Source organism: Leptodactylus fuscus, chromosome 1 (genome assembly GCF_031893055.1).
Source record: "Leptodactylus fuscus isolate aLepFus1 chromosome 1, aLepFus1.hap2, whole genome shotgun sequence".
Taxonomy (NCBI): domain Eukaryota; kingdom Metazoa; phylum Chordata; class Amphibia; order Anura; family Leptodactylidae; genus Leptodactylus; species Leptodactylus fuscus.
Window position 1 is genome coordinate 258,473,740 of NC_134265.1, and position 20,238 is coordinate 258,493,977.

Genomic DNA, 20,238 nt, shown 5'->3' on the forward strand with positions numbered 1-20,238 from the left:
CTCATTATAGTCTATAGGGAACATTTGTTTTCACTGCACACCGCTTTCCAATGTGTTTGGTATTCCCCCAATGTGGACTCCCCAAACAGATTACCAAACGCAGATGTGAATGAGGGGTAAGAAGGAAAGCAGGTAACAGTTTGCAGAGGGGAGTGGTGAACCACATCAGTGGTGTATTAGTATATAAAGGAGGAAGAGCATCCAAAGCAGAATCTGCAGAGGAAGGAGAGGGGCAATCGCACCACATCACTGTCTGTCAGTACAAGGGAAAAAGATCTTTCATGAGGTGTTCAAGAGAAAATCAGAACAGGAATGAAACTATACAGATACACGCAGACCTTAAAATTAGCATGTCTCATGTCTGGATGTGGGGGGAACACTCACTTGAGAAATTTCTGAAACTAACAGCAGCATGTGAACTATATATTAGTGGGTTTGACTGACAGAATGGAGATTACAACCTGCAACTTCCACAAATATAAGTAAACAGAATTTTTGTCCATGTTAAAAGCATCCATAGCCTTTAAGAAAGGGTGATCCAGAATGTCACTAAGAATACAAGGAATACATACATGTTACAAATGCATAACTTCTCTTTAAAAGCCAAGAAAACATTTTGAAAAACATTAGAAGATCCTATAAAATATGGTAGGAAAAGGAAACTTGCTCTTGCACCTGTTGGAAGTAGCTTCCTAAAAATCAATTTCTGGTTTTCCAGAAACCTAATGGTATAATAAAAAAGTAAGATAGCCTCATCTACAGACAGGTGTTTTGGGATTATTGCCCCTCATCAGTGCTAACCAGGGTACTAACTGACTGAATGAGGGGCTTCTAGAAAACCATGGAATGATTTATAGGAAACAAAGGTTGGGGCTGGAACAATTTCCTTTTTCCATCAAGGAAGACTTACTTGTAATTGCAATCTTCTTAAGGAGACATAGTAGCCCTTCTGACCCTATATCCTATAACACACCCATAACTTTATCTTATTATTATTATTATTATTATTATTATTATTATTATTAATTTTAGAAATTATATATGTGGAATTAATGTCATTCTTTTACTATGAGAAAATGTAGTAACAATGAATATCTTTTTAACTTAATGTTGCTATTAAGTTCTTTCATATTTTATTTCTCCTGCCAGATCTTCACTTGTCTCCATGAGTCATTCTGGAAGTGACATCACAGCATCCAATAATTATTTCCAACAGCTGTTCATAAGGCCTTGTTATCCTCAAATAATTCTCACATACGAGAGACTTGGAAAATAGCACAATTTTGCTACTGTACACAGTCACATCAGGTTGTTAACAGTGGAAATGATGAGTGGAATTAAGAATAGCAAATTCTACTTGTTGTTATGTCTACAGATGGGAGGACATTACTATCAAGCAGGTACACCTAATGTTACTGAGAAACTCATGAGTAAAGGGATCACTAAAAACAATGGCTCAGATATACTAATCCTGCCTGATTTGTAAACAGAGGAAATTTAGATTGGACAGTCTTACAATGCACCACATGTATCATAGTATCATAGTAAGTCTGCTACCTCTTTAGTCTGTCTAGTCTAGTTCATACCACCTTACCACCTTCAAATTTGTCCACCAAAAATCTGTCCACTAAAAACTTTAGATAAACTTTATATTGGTTCTGCATTTTTTGTCCTAGATTCATGGGTTTAAGCTTAATAAATGTGTCTAAAAAAATAGGCAGGAAATACTGTAGTTAAATTTTGGTAGAAACACCAACATGAAAGTGGTCGGGCCATAGACGTCAGAGCACTTGCAGTTGTGATCAGCTCTATAAGCCAGCTGGGCCCACAAACCGCATAACCACATTAATTGTACTTCTTTGATCTCCTATGATGCCGGAATTCTATATCCTTTGCTCCTGCTCTCTGCACTGAGATTTATGGTACATAAGTTGCCTGAGATGCCCACTCCATCTTGTCAATAGACCATTAACCTTGGGGGAGTCTACCACCTTCCCCAAGTAAATTCTACTTCTGCAATCATGTTACAGAGCACATTAGAGTGATAAACAACATACCTTACATACAGAAGTATGTAATTTATGTAGATTTGGAGAAAAACACCTTTAAAGCCTTATGTAAGTGAGGTAGATGGTGCATTGGGGGCGGCCGTTTAGCTTCTCTTGCCATTCAGACCCCTATCATCTCCTGCCTGTGCGGTGGGAGTTAATTCTCCCTATCACCCATCCTACCCAAGCAACAAAAGTGGTTCTCCCAGGGCTGAAGGCCGGCTTCAAGTGCACATTTACATTAGGCTTCTATGCTAAGTTGTTTTTCTCCAAATCTATACAAGTGACATACATAATAAAGGTATATTGTTTATCACTGGAATACACTCTGTAACACAGTGGAGGCATATGCTTGGGAGAAGGGGAAACTCCTTTTATTGCAAAAACAGAAGCCGCTCAGTATATAGTCAAGGAATGGAAGTTGTGGAGAAAAATACATGCACGAAAAGGGATACAGGTTTCTCCTAGCAAATATGCACATGGAAGATACTGCTTAACTATACAGGATATTTTACACCATTCTGAGAACCCAGAGATTTGACCAATGAGGCTTCTTCAAGGACTCATCTTGGAAAAACCTTGCATTGGGCAACTGGTTTGGAATATTGTCCACTGTTTCTATAAGTGCTTTTATATTTTACATCCTTAAGGTTTACACTATGTCTTTACTTTAAAGCATAACTAAATATTCAAAGAACCTTTCTGACAGCATTTTCTGTCTTTGTTTATAAAGTATTTATTTCATTTTAGTTCCTTTCTATGAAGTTCCTTCCTTTTTTTTTTTTTAAATGTAGATTGTGAGCCCCACATCGAGTTCACAATGTACAATTTTTCCCTATAAGTATGTCTTTGGAATATGGGATGGAAATCCACGCAAACACAGGGAGAACATACAAATTCCTTGCGGGATTTGAACACCAGGACTCCAATACTGCAAGGCTGCAGTGCTGACCACTGAGCCACTGAATATTTCTGAGTTTCTACACTTCGTAGACGGCGTCAGACGAGGAAAAAAACCAAAACAAAAAAAAAACATATACAAGATCATTCATCCAAATTTAATGAGCAACATGGAAGAGGAGAAAACCCACATGGTGAGCTGCAACACTTGCTATATGTTTACAGATCTGCCGGACCATAAAGCCAACTTCACCTGTATGAAATGTAAACTAGTGGCCCTTTTAGAAGAAAAAGTGCAGAGGTTGGAAGAAAGAATAGTGACGTTGAGAAGCATCAAAGAAAGTGAGGTCTTCATTGATGAAGCTGAAGCAAGCCTCCAGAACACAGTAGGGGATGAAAGTGCTAAAGAGCCTACAGTTGCAGAGACTGATGCAAGTCCCCCGAATACAGTAAGGGAAGAATACTTGAGAGAACCTACAGTGGCAGAAAACTGGACACATGTGACCAAGAGATGCAAATGGATCACAAGGCCATCACCACTCACACAGCTAAGTAACCGATATGAAACTCTCATGCAGGCGGATGAAAATGACAAAAATAACCTATCAGCAAAAGAAGAAACAAAAGTCACCCAGAGACAATCAGGAGCAACAAGAAATGGTGTTGCAAGGAAGAAAAGAAGAGTAGTGGTTATGGGTGACTCACTGCTAAGAGGCACAGAGGCAGCTGTCTGCAGGCCAGACTTAACCGCACGAGAAGTATGCTGCCTCCCAGGAGCAAAAATCAAGGATGTGGCCAATAGGATACCAAGCCTCCTCAGCTCCAAGGACGACTACCCATTCCTACTGATACATGTGGGTACAAACGACATGGCAAAAAATGATTTACCAACTATCTATAAAGACTTTGAAAATTTGGGGAAGACAGTGAAGGAACTGGATGCGCAGGTAGTATTCTCATCAATCCTCCCAGTTGATGGTCATGGCATCAGGAGATGGAATAGAATACTAGAGGTAAACACCTGGCTTCGACAGTGGTGCCGAGAGCAAGGATTTGGATTTTTGGACCATGGCGTGAATTACCTCTATGATGGACTCCTTGCTAGAGACGGGATACATCTCACAAAACCTGGGAAAAACATATTTGCCAGAAGACTTGCCACACTCATCAGAAGGGCTTTAAACTAGAAGAAGAGGGGATGGGAAGAAAAAAGAAAAGACAAGAACATGCAGCTAAAAGACATACTAAACAAGGTTACTAGATGTGGTAAAGAGGACCCAAGACAGGATACTCAGAAGGAAATTACGAAAAAGGATACAACAGAGCACAATCTGAAATGTTTTTACACAAACGCACAAAGCATGGGAAACAAACAAGGAGAACTAGAGCTGATGATACACAAGGAAAACTATGACGTTATCGGCATCACAGAAACCTGGTGGAACGACATGCATGATTGGAACATACAGATGGAAGGATACAACTTATTCAAAAAGAATAGAACTAATAAAAGAGGGGGTGGAGTTGCATTGTATGTTAAAAAAGAACACATCTCCACAGAAATTACAGTTTTACAGAATGATAATCTACTGGAAATTATTTGGGTAGTAATTCAAGGGAAAAACAATGATAAGGACATCATACTAGGCGTTTATTACAGACCACCAGGACAGACAGAAGACATGGATGAGATTTTTTCACAGCAAATGACCACGCTCTCAAAGAAACATGAAATAGTGATCATGGGAGACTTCAATTACCCTGACATTCATTGGGAAACCCATACAGCCAAGAGTAAAGGCTCCATCAAATTTTTATCCTCTCTAGCAGACAACTTCATTGCCCAGCTAGTAGAAGAAAACACGAGAGGAACATCCATTTTGGACCTAGTCCTAACCAACAAAGAGCACATGGTTGAGGGACTACGGGTAGCAGGGACACTGGGATTCAGCGATCATGCTATACTTGAGTTTGGGGTTGCAAGAAGAAGAAGACCTGAGAAGACACAGACTTCAAGGCTCGACTTTAGCAGGGCAGACTTCAAGAGCCTGAAGGCAAGGGTTAGCAGAATTCCATGGTGCAAAATTCTTAAGTACAAAAATGCACATGAAGGGTGGGAAATCTTCCGTAGGGAAATCATTAAAGCACAGGAACTAACAATACCTAGAAGGAAGAAAAATGGGAAGCACCTAAAAATATCAGGATGGATGACCAAAAAATTACATAACCTGCTAAAAAGGAAAAAGGAAACATACAAAAAGTGGAGGATGGGAACTATACCTAAGGAAGAGTACACAGCAGTCTGCAGACTCTGCAAGACAAGCATCAAAGGAGCTAAGGCTGAACACGAATTGAAGCTTGCAAAAGAAGCAAAGAGTAAGGTAAAAGGATTTTGGGGATATGTTAAAAGCAAAAGAAAAGTGAAGGAGACCATTGGAGTCCTGAAGAATGACAAAGGAGAAACAGTTAACATGGTGGAACAGCAGGTGGAGCTACTAAATTCATATTTTGTATCCGTCTTCTCCCAAGAAACTAATGGAAATATCGACATTAATGGTGATGGAGATGAGGGGAAGGAGGACTCCAAGCTGACTATAAGCAAAGGTCTGGTAAGAGAGCACTTAGCCAAGTTACAGGAAACCAAGTCCCCAGGACCAGATGATTTACACCCTAGAGTCCTGAAAGAGATAGCAGAGGAAATAACAGAACCCCTTGCTATAATCTTCGGTAAGTCATGGGAAACAGGAGTGGTCCCTTTAGATTGGAAAAGGGCAAATGTTGTCCCCATCTACAAAAAGGGGAAAAGGGACGATCCAGGAAATTACAGGCCGGTAAGTCTGACCTCGATAGCAGGAAAAATCTTTGAGCAAATTGTCAAGGAACATATACTTCGGTACCTGGATGGGAAGGCATTAATTAACCAGAGCCAGCACGGCTTTATGACCAATAAATCTTGTCAGACTAACCTGATTTCCTTCTACAACAAAATCACTGAATGGTTGGACCAAGGGAATGCCGTGGACATAGTATATCTTGACTTCAGTAAGGCATTTGATAAAGTATCACATAACCTTCTTATTGAAAAAATGATTAAGTATGGCTTTGACAAAAAATCAGTTAGGTGGATTCACAACTGGCTTAATGATCGGGCACAACGAGTAATACTAAATAGCTACACATCGAACTGGAAGAAAGTCAAAAGCGGGGTGCCGCAGGGCTCTGTTCTGGGCCCAGTACTTTTTAATATCTTTATAAATGATCTGGACGATGTAATTATTGGGGAACTCATAAAATTTGCAGATGATACGAAGATAGGAGGAATAGCCAACACTAGAGAGGAGAGAGAGTGTATTCAAAAGGACTTAGACACACTGGAACAATGGGCTGAGGCGAACAAAATGGTATTTAACAGGGACAAATGCAAAGTTCTACATCTGGGTAACAGAAATGTAAAAAACATATATAGTATGGGAGGAATAGAACTAAGTGATAGCATAGGGGAAAAGGACTTGGGCATAATAGTAGATCACAAATTCAACATGAGCCAACAGTGCGGTGCTGCTGCAAAAAAGGCTAATAAAATTCTGGGATGTATTAAGACAAGCATTGAATCTAGATCAAGAGAGGTCATTATTCCGCTGTACTCTTCCCTGGTCAGACCACACCTGGAATACTGTGTACAGTTCTGGGCGCCTCAATTCAAGAAAGACATCGATATATTGGAGCAAGTCCAGAGAAGAGCAACCAAAATGGTGGAAGGTCTGCAAACCATGTCCTATGAGGAGCGGCTAAAAGAACTGGGATTGTTTAGTTTGCAGAAGAGAAGGCTGAGGGGAGATTTAATAGCAGTCTACAAATATCTGAAAGGTAGTCACAGTGCAGAGGGATCTACCCTATTCTCATTAGCACAAGGAAGTACAAGAAGCAATGGGATGAAACTAAAGGGAAAGAGATACAGATTAGACATTAGGAAAAACTTTCTGACAGTGAGGGTAGTGAGAGAGTGGAATAGGCTGCCACGGGAGGTGGTGGGCGCTCCATCAATGGAAATCTTCAAGCGGAATCTGGATAAACATATAGCTGGGATGATTTAGGAAAACCTGCACTCGCAGGGGGTTGGACCCGATGGCCCTTGAGGTCCCTTCCAACTCTACCATAAGAATAAGAATAAGTTACTTCCTTCTTTACAGTTTCCCTTGTTTCCCGTGGTGGGATTGTTCTAATATTCCCTTATAATAAAAAAAGGATCAGAAGTCTCTCTCTTGTTTTGGATTTTAGACTATAGTACTAATCTACACTGAAATACAGTTGTAAATGTCTCATTATGCATGTTTAATGTGAGACATTGCAGACTGGAAGGCAGTGAATTTGTTTGAAATATTTACCTGTTGAAACTTCTGTAGTCTGGAGTCTCCATTTTGTCTCCTGGCATAGGCATTTTGGGATACAGAGCCTCCAGCAGATCTGGTTCATTTACAATTGCTTCTTGCCAGGGAGACATGTAATACTTAGGAACAGCAGTCTCGTTGAATTTTTCTGGAGGAATTTCTCTAAGAGGACCTGTAATTCCTGGGTAAATAAAGGGACACAACAGGAACATGACATGAAGTTTTAGTATTAAAACATTCTTACATTTCTTCAAAAACAATTCCATGTCCACAGGGTGCGTATAGTATTGCAATTCTTCATTTCAACAGATTATATCTTCAATACTAGATAAACCCCATCAATAGTTATGGCACTATTTTTGGAATAAAAGGTGACAGTGTATCTTTGACTTTGTACAACACTTTTGAATATTCACATTTTAAGCATCTATCCTGGGTATCGTATGTTTTCAACCATAAACACCTCACTCTGGATAACCATAGATGGGCAGGTACAGACTTGGTTGGTATACACTATATACCCAAATGAATGGCGACATCACTTTTAGCAAATGGTTTCAGCCACTTCATTCACAACATTAAAAATGCAGAAGAAGACTCAAAAATGGCAAACTACCAATGATGGCAGAAGTGTTCGGGAGAATGATAATTTGGGTTTCCATATACAAGATTGGGATCACAGGTATGATACTGAGCATGGGCTGAAGTGCTGTAAAGCACGCCATCATTGGACTTAGCAGCGGAAATACTTTCTCAAGGGGTTATGAGTCAAGTTTCACAGTCTGGAAGCCAGGCAGAGAAGACTGAGTTTGGTTGATTCCAGAGGAACGTTTTATGCTGTAATACGTAACGCCAACTGGAAAGTATGTTGGCGTAGGAATTAAGTCAGCCACAGACCAAGCAGAAATGGGCAGAAGGATGGCATAACTAAATGAGTCATAAGTAGTAGGGAGGGAGAATAGAGAAAAATGAGGAGTAATGATGGGAAATCAAAGCAATGGAATAGGTTATTAGGCAGTAGGTTTGAGGTTGGGCATAACTATAAAATGTAAGGCTATTAGGAGGATGGTAGAAAGATGATATTACAAGGAAGTTGTTGGAATCGATCGACATAACAATTTTGACACTGGTGTTAAAACAATGAAATTGCCCACATAAGGGATATCACTTTGTGTGCTGAAACAGACAGTAGATGGACATAGGTATTTTAGGTTTTTTTTTGGCGTGGCTGTGGAACGGGATATAAGCATGTATTTCCAACATATTGATTGCAAACCTGCATCTTATGGTAATTCACACTAGCATTTGCTTACAGAGCAGTTACACGCAGAAGCCTGCAGACTCCATAGGCTATAAGGGGATCTAACGGGTTTCCATCCGGTTTTTGCTGGTTTTATACTCATTGTAGGACTTTTCGCTGCTTTGTTTTTTAGGCAGAATCTGACGTAGAGTCTCTTACATACACGTCAATGCAGATGTGAATCCATCCTTAGAAATGTTTCTAGCAATTACATTTTATATGTTATAGGAAATTTCATAAATGAATCAATAATATAATAAGCAGGAGGTGGTGGACCTGAGCAATTTTATATACCTGTGTCTTATGTGTCAAGTTATCCCATTGACTGAAGTAAGGAGTAACTTCCTTCATGCAAGTGGACAGCTGATACTTGTACACTTATGGTGGAACGCAGGGGTCAGCAACCTTCGGCACGCCAGCTACTATGGAACTACAACTCCCAACAAGCTCCATTCACCTCCATGGGAGTTTCAAGAACAGCAGAGCAAGTAGCATGCTGGGAGTTGCAGTTTTACAACAGCTGGAGTGCTGAAGGTTGCCTAACACTGGCGTAAAGAATAGCAAAAGTCAGTCTGCTTTGTAATGTTAGTTCTGTTATCAGCATAGATAAGGTAGCTATATAAAAAGTAAAAGTCTGAGACTAGAGACATAACACAAGTGTGCAGAAACTGCAGGATAGTGGGTTCGGCCCTTTGGCTGATATACTGTATATCTGGAAAGAAAGAATATATCATTTTCTTTCTGTACAGCAGTGAATGGAAACCAAGGGAGGAGTAGGGAACCACAATGTGCGAATAACATGATTGTAGCACTTCATAATACTTTATCATGTAAAACTCCAGTAACTGCACACAATTATCCGGGTGAGGCTGTGAATGTTAGGAATTCTTCATGCAGGGTGGATCTGTATAAAAGAAGCTAAGATGCTTTTTCAGAAAAGCTGCTTTGTCTACTTAATGAACAGACTTAATTAAGAGAATATTAGCAGAGTTTTCACATGCCAGACTCAACTGACCAGCTACGTATTTATATATATATTTATATAGGTTACAGACTTCCTATGTATGCATTTTTTTTTTTAAATCAGTATCTTTTTATTGAAAAAATGTATACTATAACTCAAATAACATAGAAAAGACATCCCAGTCTCAAAATGAATACACGAGTGTCAGTTATAAATATTATAATATAGAAAACTGTTACAAACTTGCTTGAACCTCCAACTACATATGTAAATAAGAACCTTAAATGTCCATTGGTAAGTTAAAGGAGAAGCGTTAAAATAAGTAGGAAAACAAATAGAGTAACAAACACTAAACATATAGAGAAATATGGAATACTTCAAGGGTTTGCAAGCCATCCTAGTGCAGGGGCCATGCTACACTCCTCTGTTTCCTTCCAATTTTGGATTGGCTGACCTCCAGTTTGTTTATAGGAAAACTTTGGTGATTTTTTTTTCTCATTGTATTGTCTGATAGACCATATCTGGATTAATAATAGTTGTCTCCTCCCAGTATCTTTTCTTATCCTGTTTTCATCTTTTCAGTGAGACACATGATCACAGTATGATCTGTTTTTTCAAGTATAGGTTGCTGTTAGGGTTGAGCCAATCTTGAAATTTCAGGATCGGTTTTAAAATCCAATTTCCGATCATTTTCCATCTAACCCAATCCCGATCCCAATTCCGATCCCAATGCAAGTCAATGGATTTTTTTTTCAATTATCAAAGATTGGATTCTAAAAACGATCCTATTCGCTACACAGCACGGAGTCCAAAAATTGTTTAAATTTTAGGACTCCGTGCTTTGTAGTGATTAAAAAAAAATCCCCTGCTACTTAGCCTCCATGGTGTCCACTTACCTGCACAGATCCGCTGCCGCTCCCCATTTTTCTCAGTCCGGTCCTCTCTCATTGATATTCCTTCAGGCGCTCTGAAGGCATGTGAAGGAGAAAGAAGAGGAGCGAGAAGAATGGGGAGCGACAGCACTTCTGTGCAGGTAAGTTGAGCGATTGGGATCGGAATTCCGTTCCCGATCTTTTATAGGCGGGATAGGAATCCGATCTTTTCTGATCCCAATCGCTCAACCCTAGTTGCTGTACAAACATGAGCTATTTCTATTAAGAGCTACCATATGACCTCAGAATTATCAGAGATACCCCCACCATTATTCTGCCTTAACTCATCTATGAAAATTCCCACTCAGTATCTAACATAATTTGTTCCATATAGCCCCCCTCGCATGTTGCCGTTCACAGAATAAAGAAGCAACCTGCCCTTTCTTCAGGCGGATTCCGTGGCTGATTCAGCCCCGGCGTCCGCCTCGCAGCAGCACTTCCAGACTACGCCCATTCATTTGTCGGAGGCCGTGACAGTCGTATTTTGGCCCTATTCTGACGCATCTTCCCACCTCTAAATCAGGACCCAAATACGCCTAACCATGCCCCGTGTGAACTAGGCCTAATACCTGCTAATCCTGAAGACTGTTGTCAGGGAAAGGTCTGTTAGTCAGTATATACTCAATATTGTCAGTACAACATAATCTGTGATCAAAAATCTCTTTGGTTAGCCTATGGGTGGGAACAATGTATGAAGTCCTCATCTTCAAGTTTTTTTCTGTAGCCCTGTCAATGTCTGATCAATTAATTCTAATACCTAGTTATCCCATATAACTCATAGGTTTGTTCTCCCTGTGCACTCCCCAGCTTACAAGTGATCACATCAGCATTTTCTATGAGTTTCTCCCTCTTCCCTTCACTCCTTATGTTTCTATCAATTAAGCCGATTGCACACGACAGTGTGTTACCCGTCTGTTGTTAATTAACTGCACGGGTGGCGCATGGGGGTTACACGGATGTCACCTGTGCTCTGGCCATACTTCTGCGGCCCCATTCATTCAATGAATAGGAACCGTGGAAGCAGGGCTATAAAATCAGACAGGAAGAGGACCTGTTCCATATTTTACTTTCTGTACTGTTGGCCAGCACACGTGATGATGTAATTCATGGTCATGTGTACGGGCCCACAGAAATGAATGGGTCAGTGTTCTATCTGGGAAAAACCTGGATAGCACACTGACCGTTCATAAAGTCGTGTACAATCGGCTGTAGTATGAGGTTGGGAAGAGGATCCAGCTGCTCCATGTGGCAAAGATTGAGGTTTTTATCTTAATTTTTATCTACAAAGAGGAATTATCAATAGGGGCCTGATAAATACGATTCTTAGTTACGTTACTTTATGCAGAAAGGGGAATTTACTACTGTATGTCAGCCAAAATGGGGCGTTACTAAACATTACTATATAGAAACCCCAAAAGGGGACATTATTCCTGTTTTGGGGGCACTATCATTATGTGGGGCAGAAAAGGGAAGTAATATGACTGGATGGGGCACACAGGGGGTCATTATTACCTTATAAGACACTAGAAGAGAAAAAAAGTACAGTATATAAGCTAATGAGATCCACTTAAAGACAGTCTGCAGATTACCTACAGAGAACTGGTATCTGCCACTATATTGTCATTGTATGTTGGTAATATTAGTTTTAGTATAGCATTTATTCAGTATCTGTATGGTGGTATTATTTATTGACTGGGGGTTGGTACTATGGTGTGGCACTATTATTTATCCCATGTATAGTGGCATTACTGGCCTTGCTATTCTGGGTTTTGTTCAGTAACAGTGCATTGATAGTATATTTATCCCTTGTGGTCACTGTATGCCAAGGGACTAGGAATCTGCTTATGGTGAGAGGTTTCATTACTCATTTGTAATCCTGCGATATTCATGTGTATGTAAATGTGTATTTAGTAGTTTCCATAGTTCAAGATAACTATGACTGTAATACTTGGAGAGAGGGCAGAATAGTGCCAGTGCAGGCTGCTGACTTAGCTATGGGTGTTACATGTCATTATGTAAAATGAATAAGTGATCTCTCATCTAATCCCAATAAAAACGCTAACTATCTGTTCTCATTATCACTGGCAGTACACGGACAACACCGTGTTCAGCATACCCATGCAATACAGTCAGAATGTAACAAACACTTTCAATTGCATTCACTGCAGATTACACATATGATAATAGCGTAATACTGCTCATTATATAATTCTGGTTATTATACAATGGTAGAAACATTTTCAATAGTAAATGTGAAGGCATGGGAATGTGCAAGAATAAAAACCTACCTGGGGCAATGTTGTCAGGGTTTGGCGGACTCCTTGGATCTGGTGTGTTAGGAGGTGTTTGTGGAGATGTTTGTTGGGTAAATTCAGTAGATGAGTCTTCTGTCTTTCCATTCTGATTAACTCGATCAACCTGGTTTTGCTAAATGTGAAAACATAGATAATAGGGATTGCAAGGTTAGATATTCGTGAAGTTCTGGATTATTATTAAAATTCGAAATGCGGATGATATTTGTCCAATATTAATAGATCTGACCAGCAGATTTGTTATTAGTGAACAACGGATAGTATGACTGATACCATTTAAAGGGAGTCTGTCAGCAGGAATATCAGGAACTAATGACAGTACCTTGAAGAGCTGGGAAAATGCAGCCTTTTGGCCATTGCGGGAACATCGTGGCAAAAAATGCTGTGTTTTACATTGCAGAAAGAAATCTATAGTTAAAAGCTGCATTTACAAAACTATATGGAGAGTGGGTCAACACGGTGGCTCTGTGGTTAGCACTGCAGCCTTGCAGTGCTGGAGTCCTGGGTTCAAATCCCACCAGGAACAACATCTGCAAGGCGTTTGTATGTTCTCACCGTGTTTGTGTGGATTTCCTCCCAATCTACAAAGATGCACTGATAGGAAGAAAAAATATGCCTTATATGGGGCTCACAATCTACATTAAAAAAAAAAATAAATTATATATATATACTATATATATATATATATATATATATATGGAGAGTATTGTATGAATATGGTTCATTATGACAAAATGTACAGTAATATTGATTTAGTGATATTCCTACGAAGAGTGTAATGCAGATGTGACTGTACTGTAAGTGTAGTACAATTGTACATTATGTACAGTATTCAGCTACACCTACTATATGTATGATCATGTCAAGCTGCTAACTGCAGAATCATATAAAGCTGTATCTGTTGTACAGCGTTGGTATGAGGAAGTGTCAGGTGTTAGTGCAAACAATATGATGTCATCGTAAGATATTGTGGTTGTGAATTTCCCAAATAATTAGTACTTTGAGCCGTGTCATAATGATGTCACTGTGTGATGCTGCATCTGTGGTGACTGTAACATAACATTATGTAACACACAGAAGCAATTATATCTAATTTACTACCAACAGAAACTTTCAGCATTTCCTTCGAGTTCTTTCCTGTAAGTTTTTATTGTTGATAGACACTATGTTAGTTGAGTTTTAAAGCTTCAATAAATCTGAACATAATAAACTGAAATAAATTGTGAATTGAACTTTGAAACCAAACTCTACATGTGATATGATTCTAGTGTATAGACTAAGGGGCCCCTTAATCATTACCTGGCTATGATTAAGGGGCTGCGCTAACGCCCCGAAAAGCGTCAGCCAGACGTTTTTCATGTTCAGCTCTGCCATCATGAACTTTTATAACTGAATTTTATATGGAGCACTTTATGTTCCGGAGGACTTTTTCACAATAAAAGTTAAGTTTTATTCAAGGAATTGATGCTGAATCTTTCAATTATGGATAATTATAACACAGTGTATCCATTTTACTTGGAATGCTCCTTTAACCTGTACACGGCCAATACTGGAACTAGCTGTTAGAATCAAAAAATACTCCGGCAGCTTAAAGGGGTATTCCCACGAACATAACTACTTTAACATTTGTAGATAATTAAAAGTTGAACATTTTTGCAAATATAAGTAATTCAACTTTTTGTAGAGTTTTAATGATTTTCTCTAAATATCTTGTAATCACATTCTTTTGTCTTGATCAGTTGCCAGTGGATCCGACCATGAATACAGGAACTTTCTAAGGTCAGAAAATCAGCTATGATTTCCTTATTGTGGCCGAGATATCTTCTGATACATGTAGTGTCCCTGCATGATAACACAGCTACAATAAGAAAATCATGGCTGAGCTTCTGACAAGTCCCAGACCATAGAAAGTTTTTGCATTTGTGGTTGTATCCAATGGCAACCGATCAAGACAAAAGATGTCACCACGAAGATGGGTAGAGAAAATCTTTAAAACACTGCAGAATTTTTAACAACTTATATTTGCAACAATGTTTAACGTTTAATTCTCTACAAATATAGATATGATTATGTTCATGGGAATACCCCTTTAACCCCTTAGATGCCATGGCCAATAGTGATTATGGCATCTGGATGGTTTCTCAGATTGCCCCCCACCTCACCTTAGACCCCCTATGGTGAGATCAAAGGGTCTGGGGAGATGCCATGGCAGCCAGGAGGCTGAGCAACAGCCTTCTGACTGCTTTTCCCTATTGCACATTGGAAGCCTACATACAATGTGTTTCAATACAATGTGCACCCTAGGTTCAAGTACGCTTGTGGGACAGGAAAAGAATAAAATAAAGTATAAAAAGATTTTAAAAAACCCAACCCATCATTTAATTAAAAAAAACACGGATTGTACAAAAATAAACAGAATATTGTGACCCCAGAAAAATCCTTTATTTTAGAAATATTATGTCTTATTAGTAAACATGATAAAACATGATAAAACCAATACAAATATGCTATTACTGTAATGCCTCATTCACACTTGCGCCTGCTGTCCGTCCGTCATGCAGGACTTTCAGATCCGTTCAAAAGAAGCGGATTCACGGTGAAGAAGCTGCAAACGGACACCTAAGGATTTCCTTTAAAATCCCATTGAAGTGAATGACTTTTTAAATGGACTGTTTACCAACCATTCCCAATCTGTTTTTCTACAATTTTGGTGGATTCACAACGGACAGACAGCAGGCGCAAGTGTAAACACCCCTTAACCATAATAACCTGACGGACAAAGTTGCCATGTCATCTTCAATGCAGAAAGAAAATAATGATAGAATTGTGGGTTATTCATCTAGCCCCCCCTCCAAAATTTCAATAAAAGGTAATCAAAACATTATAATGGTAAATGAAAGTACAACTTGTAATGCAAAGAATAAGCTATTTTGACACAAAAAATAAAAAGTTATGAAATTTGGAAGGCAGAGAAAGAAATATGAAAAAAGTCTGTATATTTACAAAGGATGAAGAGCCATACAGGTTACCGTTTGGTAATAGGGATCTATCCGTCCATCAGTATATCAATGAATCAATCATATTTTTATATACCGTATTTTTCGGACTATAAGACGCACCTAGGTTTTAGAGGAGGAAAATAGGGAAAAAAAATTTTGAAGCAAAAACTGGTAAAATATTTAATATATGGGAGTTGTAGTTTTGCAACAGCTGCAAGGCCACATTGACAGGTGACCCTGCAGCTGTACGGGGACGCATAGAGTGTTTTTTTTTTGCGGGGCCAGAAGTACTTTTTAGTTATACCATTTTGGGGAATGTCTATTTCTTAGATCACCTTGTATTGAAAAAAAAACAGGAGGTGATTTAGAACTTTTATTTATTTTATATTTTTATTATATATTTTAAAGCTTTTTTTTTTTTTTTTTTAAACTATTTTATTCCCCCCCGGGGGCTTGAACCTGCGGTCGCTTGATTGCAAGTCCCATAGACGGCAATACAACTGTATTGCCGTCTATGGGACATTCTGTCTATTAGTATTACGGCTGGTCATAGAGACCAGCCGCAATACTAATACAGCAGTGACAGGCCAGGGAGCCTCATTAGGCTCCCGGCTGTCACCCGAACAGGTCGGCTCCTGCGATATCGCTGCGCAGGAGCCGGCCTGCAACGTCACAGGTATGGGGCCGGTGGGGACCGGCCCCGGGGGAGAAGAGGCCACCGATACTGACCCGGCATCCGCTGTACTAGAGAGGCGGATGCCGGGGAGGGATAGAAGCCATCACAGGTGCCGGGGCCTGAGACATCGCTCCTCTGCCCTGCCTGAAGCCAGCGGTGGGGGGACGGAGGAGCGGAATAGCAGCATCACTCCTCCCGCTGCTGGCTTCAGGCAGGGCAGAGGAGCGCAGCGAAGTCTCAGGCCCCGGCGTCTATCACTTGCCGGCTTCCGCCTCTCTATTACAGCGGATGCCAGGCGCCACATTCAGACTATAAGACGCACCCTTCTTTTCCCCCAAAATTTTGGGGGAAAAAAGTGCGTCTTATAGTCCGAAAAATACGGTATCTATGTATCCAGCCAAATCCAAAACAACAGACTGAACTCAAATATAAAGATAAACTAATTTTCGCTGAATTTCATCTTTCCCTCCATGCATCCGTCATACTGATGAAGGTCATGTTGATCGAAACGTTTAATAATTTTGGATGCAAATAAATGCAAAAATTCTTCATGATTCCCTGCGAGTGCCAGAAACTCCTTTCATATAAAAATAAACTATGGGACTTTTTATTAGTCCAGTGTTCAGTCCTTGAAATAGGCTGTTAGGGAATAGCAGACGATAATTCCCCAGGAGCTGCTGGTGAACCCTGGAGGGAGGGGCACAAGGGACAGTGAGCCCTAAGCTGAAGCCCCCCGCTTTCCCTTCCTATTGCCAGACCCTATCCTAGGTAATAGGCGACAACCACGAAGACAGTCCCTCCCTGAATACGTGAAACACAAAACGCAGACAAGACGAACAACAACAAAGGGAGGTCAGCTAGCCAGAGTTCGGTAACAGGAGAGCGATGCAGTGCCAAATCGGAGTCCAAAAGAATTGTCAGTAGGGAAGCCAGAGGTCAAGGATTAGAATACAAGTAATATAACAGCAAGCAAAACCAGAAAGCTAGAGGCAATAACCGGCACCAGTGTGACTGTGAGCCAAGACTAAATAGGGGAGGAAGAACCCGCCCTGAACCTGATAGGAAGGAAAGCTGTCAATCACAGGCAAGACAAAATCAAACACTTAATGAACAGAGGCAACATTGGCAGAAGACGGGTGTGGTGCAAATCCAATTACGGACTAGAGCCGTGTTCACAACAGTGCAACTAAAAACTTTAAGCAGATTATCAAACTGCACACGCCTCCTGCGCCGCAGCATGCGAGTAGAGGATGGCGCAGAGGCCCGAACAGGCAGAGATGTTACATAGGCTCTATGGAAGAGCTGTAACACATGGGTGAATAAAGTCTATTTTCCCTTTTTTTCAGCTTGTCGAGTGCTGCTGTTTTTTTTTGGATATAACAATCTATCTATCTATCTATCTATCTATCTTCTATCTATCTATCTATCTATCTATCTATCTATCTCCTATCTATCTATCTATCTATCGCCTATCTATCTATCTCCTATCTATCTATCTATCTATCTCCTATCTATCTATCTATCTATCTATCTATCTATCTATCTATCTATCTATCGTCTATCTATCTATCTATCTATCTCCTATCTATCTATCTATCTATCTATCTATCTCCTATCTATCTATCTATCTATCTATCTATCTATCTATCGCCTATCTATCTATCTCCTATCTATCTATCTATCTATCTATCTATCTATCTCCTATCTATCTATCTATCTATCTCCTATCTATCTATCTATCTATCTATCTATCTATCTATCTATCTATCTATCGCCTATCTATCTATCTCCTATCTATCTATCTATCTATCTCCTATCTATCTATCTATCTATCTCCTATCTATCTATCTATCTGTCTATCTATCTCCTATCTATCTATCTATCTATCTATCTATCTCCTATCTATCTATTTATCTATTATCTATCTATCTATCTATCTATCTATCTATCTCCTATCTATCTATCTATCTATCTATCTATCTATCTATCTATCTATCATATGTCTATAAATCATTTATTTATTTATCTATGTATCCAGCTATATATCAGTCAGTCTATCTAGAATATCATAGAGAATGCTGCAGCTGTCCAGTAGTTGTATTACAAAATAAATTGTGTTTATTTGCCCATATCCGGTAGTGTTGTAGACAATCATTACTGAATCTTTGTGTTACAATAGACACAATGAAGTCATGATGTTATAGAAACGTCTTCAGACACATATGCCATGTAGCAAGTGTGAGACCAATCAGGTTTAGTCAGCTGATGAGACGCAACATGGAATGACCTCTCTTCCATTGAATCACTCCTCATGTTTCGCAATGTACCCAGATGCTTTATTATTGTACACTGAGTACTGTTAGGTTTCAAGCAAAACATTCAGCTTTCTCAGTCTGCAGCCACCTGTGGAGGCAGGAACTCAAGTAAAATATTAACAAGAAAATGAATCATCTGCTCCCCACGTGTAATGTGGCTTTGTGCGTAACTTGCTTATGATCCGGCTTTTGTATTCAGCCCACACTGTGTTCTGACCATGTAGTTTGTATGGACATTCAATGCAACTGTTTAGGTGCAGACTCATTTTCTGTCAGACGTAGAAGCTTTGAATAAGTGGCTGGTACAGAAGTACAGGTCACTGAGATGATGTGTTCTATTTGTGAGGATAGTTATCATGTGCAGTTGTGCTATATAACAATGCAACAATTGTCCTATACTGGATTGTGACTCCAAATTATAAGTCTGTTCAGGAATAAGAAGCAGATAGCATCTAACACCTAGTAATTCTAAGATTAGATCACTCATAATGCTGCGGCTGATGCGTCACATGTATCCAGGGTGCTCCAAGCAAAAGTGTTCTCTGTTGCCTTGACAAATACAGGATAATGTTTTAAGATATTCTTACTTGGAGAAAGGGATTGCTTATCAGCTACCTATACTAGAAATTGAGAAATTACAGAAAATAAGTCTCACTTCCATAATACAGTATAAATATCTGGATTAAAAGGAGCAATATAAGGCAACAGCCCTTTCCACAACCCATAAAACCTGTAACGCACTGACAAGAAAGGACTTTATATTGCTCATGACATAGAAAAATGCCTAAATGTCCCACTTATTAAAGCCTCATACACACAGATGTATTACCAATATTAGATATGCAATTTGAACTGTAACATTGGCAGATTGTGACCACCGGCTTAACCTCTTCTCTCGCCATGTGGTCCAATACCTCCACTGCTGTCCTCATCTTCCTACAGGTTTGCCCAGCCACTGCCTTGTGCATCCCTCTCCACATCTCTCCTCTATTCTCTGTGGCATAAGGTGCATTCTCCAGCTCTTGCCAGCACACGCAACAGTTATTCTGTGTGAAGGGACCACTATGGGACATAATACTGTGGAAAGGCCACTATGGAACATTATACGGTGTGGAGAGACCACTATGTGACATTACACTGTGTGCAGGGGCCGCTATGGGACATTATACTGTGTGGATGGGCCGCTATGGAACATTATACTGTGGAAAGGCCACTATGGGACATAATACTGTGTGGAGAGACCACTATGTGACATTACACTATGTGCAGGGGCCGCTATGGGACATTATACTGTGTGCAGGAGCCACTATGCGACATTATACTGTGAGGGGGTGGGAGCACTGAGACATTAAACTGTGTGGAGGCCACTTTGGCACATTATAGAATGTAAATGGGGTGTTATAC

At 39.8% G+C, this 20,238-nt stretch overlaps 1 protein-coding gene and 1 pseudogene across 1 annotated transcript in view; both read right to left on the minus strand.

The window, feature by feature from the left end:
• Positions 1–20,238, minus strand: part of MYOZ2 (myozenin 2) — a 74,183-nt gene that overhangs the window by 5,491 nt on the left and 48,454 nt on the right. The window contains exons 4-5 of the mRNA XM_075286288.1: positions 12,821–12,959; positions 7,334–7,517 (exon numbers count right to left, since the gene is read on the minus strand). Of these exons, the coding sequence (XP_075142389.1) occupies positions 7,334–7,517; positions 12,821–12,959 (323 nt within the window). The remainder of the gene's footprint in view (positions 1–7,333; positions 7,518–12,820; positions 12,960–20,238) is intronic.
• LOC142190919 (U6 spliceosomal RNA) lies at positions 9,962–10,060 on the minus strand (annotated as a pseudogene).